Source organism: Mauremys reevesii, linkage group 26 (assembly GCF_016161935.1).
Source record: "Mauremys reevesii isolate NIE-2019 linkage group 26, ASM1616193v1, whole genome shotgun sequence".
Lineage (NCBI taxonomy): Eukaryota > Metazoa > Chordata > Testudines > Geoemydidae > Mauremys > Mauremys reevesii.
Genome location: NC_052648.1, coordinates 2,153,281 through 2,159,280, shown reverse-complemented (window position 1 = coordinate 2,159,280; position 6,000 = coordinate 2,153,281). Strand labels below are relative to the sequence as shown.

Below are 6,000 nucleotides of genomic sequence, written 5' to 3'. Positions count from 1 at the left end.
TCCACTGCTTTCTTCTCTCCTTTCCCAAACATGTACAGTTTGCTTTCTCCAGCTCTCAAGTAGCCTTAGAAGCAGAAGTTTCCAGGCCTGCTTTGAACCTGACTCTCCTGGCCAGGAGCACTTTCCTGCCACACCACCACACTTGCTTTAAAACCATAATTGAAAAAGATGCTCAGAAACCAGGGTGATGAGCGCAGTATAATGATTGATAGAGAAAAGACCAAATCAGTTGTTGTTTAAGGTTTCCTTCACACTGTGGGTTAGTGTTTTTACATTAAAGTAGAGTGCCAGTCTCTCCTTTTGAATACATCTTTTATTCCTTAAAACCATGTGCTTTACAAAAAGGGGCTCTTGTATACCGTTATGTGCAAATGCCACACAAATTTTGGCCTGCTGTTGAAACATACTAAACGCTCAGCAATGCTCATGTTCCCAGATCTCTATATTTGGCAGTTTTGCAGATGCTAATTAATAACCATTTGCACTTTTCATGGAAAGAGCTAAAGGTAGGAATAGCCATTAGCCTTTCTAGCAGGATCGAGTAATGGGGTTGGAGAGTGAGAAGAGGATTTTACATAAAAAATGTACAGCTGAAAATTAAAAGGCTGAAGAGCTGCTGCAAAACCATAATGCTAAGGCCTCTCTGACTGCAATCACCCGTTGTATCAATGAAATGCAAAGAGCTAGTTTTAAGGTGTGTGTCTTGGCCAGTGAATGTGATTTGAAAGGGATTATGCTGCCATTAAGAATACTCTTTAGGCAATGATCTGTTGTGTGCTCTTGACTGCGTTCTGAGCCACTGTGTAAAGAGCTGCGGGAAGATTAATGGTGCAAACTTGACAATAGCTGTGTAACTAATGACATGGGGGTGATCACAATATCTCATTTCTGTTCTCTTCTGGAGGGCAGGAAACAATAACTGTCCTCCCTCAGGGGGAGAAGGCACAAATGGAACAAAAAACCCTGTTAAAGGACACCTCATAAGGTTACTAACACCTGCTTTTAGTGCAATTCCTGCTGATCTAATTACCCTAATTTTAACATGTAAAATAATTAGCTTCTGAGAAGAGCCATAGATAACCTACTGTTAGCAGGTCAATATGAAAGATATTGTGTGTCCTACTTTCAGCAGAGTCTTCAGTGTGGTTTATTTTAGTCCCTTTGTCATTGGTGGCCAGGTTGTGCGTATGAAGGACAGAGAGAATGGAGCAGAAGGAGTAAGGACCCAATTCATCTCTGTCCTGGCCTTGAACTTGGTTCTGGGCCTGGGAGAGGAGGCAGTCTTGGAGCTGCTGGTTCGTCTGCCAGCTCACTTTAGAGAGGCATCAGAGGCTGTTTTCACCTGTTGCCGTGGCCTTTCTGACTATGCCCCAGTGTCCACTTGAGAAATTTCAAAATGTTCCCATCATTTCTAACACTTGTTCAGCTCTTCTGGTGTCAATGCTGGGAGCTCTGGTATAGATGGGTCATTGGCTGCCGCTGCTGCATCATCTCACCTTTCTCAGTAAAGGTCTAGCCGTAGCTGACATAATAGTTAAAACACGGGCACTAGGGGTTCCCAGCACTGTTAACGCTGCTGACAAACGTTGAGGATTTTAGATACATTTACCTTTTGTGTATACTGTGAAACACAGGTGGAGGGGATACCCCAATAGAGAGAAAAGGGGGAGAAGCAGCAGTATTGTTGCAACATCTAAAGGTCCGAATCAGGCACCAGGCCCTGTAATGCTAGGCACTCTGCACAAATATAACAAAAAGTCCCGTGCCCCAGAGAGCTTACAGTCTTAGCTAGGGGAAACCTCATGTTTGCCATAAGCTCCATGTGAAAACTGCTAAAAGAATGGATGCTACCCCTGCATTTCCTTGAACGTGGGCACAGCTTATCATTGTCGTGCAAGCCTGCAGTGCCCAGAAGTTATTAGGGCATGGAAAAATTAATGCAAACTCTCTTGGGGAAATTCCTTATTAATGCAGGTGACCTAATAAATCACAAGCAAAAAATGAGACTGGGCTCCTCCAGTAGCCACACAATTGAACACCACTGGCAATCTGTTCAGGCGAGGCCTGGCGTTAGACTAGTGGGGGGTTGAGGCACAGTGGTAGTGCGGTTTGTGGGAGCCCTGTGACTAGTACCGCTATAAATCAAGATTGAAGCGCATTGGCAGAGCTGTGTTTGTGGGGATGCGGAGAAGCCCTGGAATACTGTCCTGCTGCAGGCCCACATGTATTGCTAGAAACGTGAATGTGAGCACTTGCAGAACTGTTGCCTGCTCTAGTGAGTGCGTGTGCTCACACACTCAGACCCAGGTGCAAACATAGCTGCCAGAATTTAATGTGCAAAGTATCTGCAACAGACCATTGATTTCCCCACACACACCCCCTCAAATGGAGCTGATACTGTTCAAGGCGAGATTTGATTGATTGATTTGGTCCTTACAACAGAAAGACTCTGCTGTTCACAGCAGGGGCCTATGTTTGTACTGCATCCAGAATGCTTCCTCTGAGTACCCTCCGATCTCTACACATACGGTGCTGCAGCTGCGCAGCTCTACCGATACAGCTGTGCTTCTGCAGCGTGTGTGGTGAAAACACTCTATGGCGACAGGAGAAAGCTCTCACATCAGCATAAAATAACCACCTCAGTGAGCGGCAGAAGCTATGGCGGCGGAGCGCTGTGCTCACGAGCGCTTATGTCGGTGTAACATGTCACTCGGGGGGAGGGGTTGGAATGCCAACACCCCTGAGCAACATAAGTTTTGCTGTCATAAGTGGGAGTGTAGACATAACTATGTGCTCTTTATCAACAACTTGGAGACAAATATTTAGGGCCTGATCCTGTATTGCTCTGCTCTGTGTCTCATCACTTGCAGCTGAGAAATGGGAATGTAAAATGCTGCTCTTCTAATCTGGTAGCACTTTGCATTCTGCCCTGGCACAAATGATTGCACAAGGTGCAGGTCATCCAACGATGTAGGGCTAAGTTCATCCCTGGTGTAATGCTGGGGACATTAGTGGACTTCCAGCTGGGAAGGGTCTGGCCCATTGTGTTTGAACAGCACCCAGCACAATGGGGCTCCAGATCTGATTGGGAACTTGAGTATTATCATAAGTATATTTACTGCAACTGCCAAGCTACCTGCTATCTGCATGAAGATCTATTTTCTTTAATATTGTCTAATCTATTTCCATCCCTAGATCCTAGTGCTTCTGTTTGTCTGTCTGTCCCCATCTCTAGATTCGGGAGTGTTTATCTATCCATCCAACCTTCCCTTTATTCATACATCTTCTCTAGGGGCCTCATTCTACACTGCTTCAAACCTAGTTCAGCTAGTTCCACCTGTGCAAAGTGGATGTAAAATGCAAGCAGATCAAAATGTCAGTGTTTCACACTCGCTTTGCACAGCTGTAGATGATGGCGCATGGAACAGGGCAGTAGAGGAATCAGGCTCTGTCTTTCTGACAGGTTCTGGCTAGATTTAGATAAAAGATTTGGAGTTTGGTTTTTTAAATGTTAGCCAACGTGTTTTAAAACAGGGGTCAGCAACGTGTCCGTGGTAAAAATTTTGAAGTCTGTGGTAATTTTTCAAAAAATGGAATGACTGAATGACATAACCCCTTGCCAATGTCCATCACTCAGGCCAGTCATTTTGTCAGGTGTCCATCACGCAACATGGTGGTGCCAACCCTTGTTTTAAAATGTTAATGTAGAAAGGGTAAATTGTATTTTAACATGGACTAGCTGATCAAACAGCTTTGATCCTAATCTAGACAGATCCAGAGCCTTTATATATTAGATTTTACAGCATAAGGAAGTCCAGGAATGTGGGACATCTTTGCGCGGGGCTGGTATCTAGCAGCTTGGTGTTGCAGTGGGTGCAGAGTGCAGCTGTGCCCAGCAGATGGTGCCTCTGAGCCAGATGGAACCCATTGGAAATAAAGTGAGGAGAAAGAAGAGAGAAATGTGACCGAGATGGGGCAGTTGGCAGAGGAAGGAAGCAGATAAAAAAAATGAGAGAGAGAACAAAGAAATCGCGACCAAGAGGAACAAACTGTGGAGGCAGCTTCACTTTCTGGGCTGTGGAAAGAACTTCCAGGGTATCTCAGTCGCTGGAATAACAGGGCGCAGGCTGCACTGCTGCAAAGGGTTTGCAAAAGGAGCAAATAATCTTGTGGCTGCTGCCCATGCTGAAGGGAAAAAGGGATCCTGTGAGCAAGAGCGAGGAGGAAACTGCCTGCCAGAGACTGCAATATTTCAGTAGCAAAGTGTGCTCCAAAGTTCTTTCCAGGATCCCCTGGGCTGCAGCTCTTGGTGGGGAGAACCCCCACCCAGGAAGGTTGCCCGAGCTCTCACCCCCTGCCCCTCCCACGCGTACTTTGGGATTATAGGTCATTTTTGAACAAACAACAAAACTAGCGGATTTCAGAGTGAAATTCCGGAGGAAATTTAAAGAGCATCCGGATCCGGAGAAAGAGAGAGAGAAGGAGGAAGGAAAAAATAAATAAAAACGTGGAGTGAATCTAAGGCAACCAAAGAAGGGAAGAGAAGAAAGAAACTGACACTGACGTGGAGATGGGGTGAGATTGGCAGTTTGGTTATTATTTGCATGTTGTTTATTGTATTAATAATTGAAAGAACCTGATGTGTTTTTAATGTAGCAGAGTTGAAGGGATCAGGATTTCCAGTTGCAGTAAAGAAATTCAAGTTTAAATATAAAAATGTCCCCTAACCTTAAGGGGTTCAGGAAGTAGAGAGTTGCAGAGATTTGTAACTTACTTTATGTGACCCAGGTGTGGGTGAAAGGTTCCAGGGGGATCCATAGTTTATATAAAATTCAGAATGGCCCTTTGGGGTGAAGTAAAGCACCTACTACCTTTGCAGCCCTTCCCAGAAGTTAGAGATTTCTGATTTTGTTTTCTGTTGTGTTCAGTAAAGTGGACCCTACTTACATTTGTAAATGGATAAATAGTTTGACTGAAAATCTCTGGTCCTAAATTCTTTCAGGGGTGAAATATACCTAGTAGCCACTTAGAGTATTGGCATAGAAATGGGAGTTTAGCCTGGTATTTGATTTATGCATTGGTAAGAAAACCCAACTGTGTCATTTTAAGGATCTGACATGCTGCTGTGAGTAAGTTGCTTGTGTAATGAACACTTCTGGGCCACTTAGAAGCACGCTGGGGCTGGACAAAGCCCCTGCCTGCTCAATCTCTCCAAGACTTTGAGTTTGACATTAGAGGAGAAATAAGTAACATTTTAATGGCTTGTGTTTCTTTTGCTGAGTGTTTGATTTCCCTCTTGGGCAGCCTGGGTTAAAAGACTGAACAGGGTGAAACAGATTCAGGTGGCAGAAGGGACACAGACATGAATTCTGATCTCAGAGTCTCAGTGTGAATCTAGAGTAAATCCATTTAAGTCAGTGGGGTTTACTGGGCCAGCTTAGATCAGAAATTGTCCCCTGCTTCCCTGTACCATCTCTGCAATCCACATTGTGACCCCAAAACACTCAGCCTTGGAATTGCCAGGAAGGGTGTAGAGGGTAGATAGGTTAGGACTGGCATCTTATTTTCCAGGACTATGGGATGAATCCTTCTTCTTGGAACTGTCATGGCTACACCCAGTGGCTGTGCAGTTTCGTTAGAAGGTTGCCACTTCTCATGCAAAACGTTGGGATTGTGGTCACTGCGTCAGTGTTCTTAGATTTCACACTAATGATAGTGTCAAGGCAGCAACATTATAGTCAACATGGAGATGACATTTCCACCCAACCCCCTGTCTTCAGTCACAGAGAATTTCTGAGCAGAAAGGTCTTTGTGTTGTGCATAGATTACATGGAAAGGTTGAATAGCCAGCAGCAGGTTTAGTCCCCTGGATTCCCAAGAGATTAGGAAAGCGTCACCTCTGAAATGATTTCCCACCAGTTGGTTTTAGTTGATTTATATTTTAAGCAAGGAGTTAGTCCTCACCCCCCATTGACGCTTGTCAGGTTTCCTTGTAAGCCT

General features: G+C 44.7%; 1 protein-coding gene across 2 annotated transcripts in view; it reads left to right on the top strand.

Moving 5' to 3' along the window:
* The first annotated feature begins 3,926 nt into the window (after window positions 1–3,926).
* HOMER3 (homer scaffold protein 3) overlaps window positions 3,927–6,000 on the top strand; it is a 32,927-nt gene continuing 30,853 nt past the window's right edge. For both annotated transcript variants that reach the window (XM_039515772.1, XM_039515769.1), the window contains exon 1: window positions 3,927–4,575. In XM_039515772.1, coding sequence (XP_039371706.1) covers window positions 4,571–4,575 — 5 coding nt within the window. In that variant the 5' untranslated portion in view covers window positions 3,927–4,570. The remainder of the gene's footprint in view (window positions 4,576–6,000) is intronic.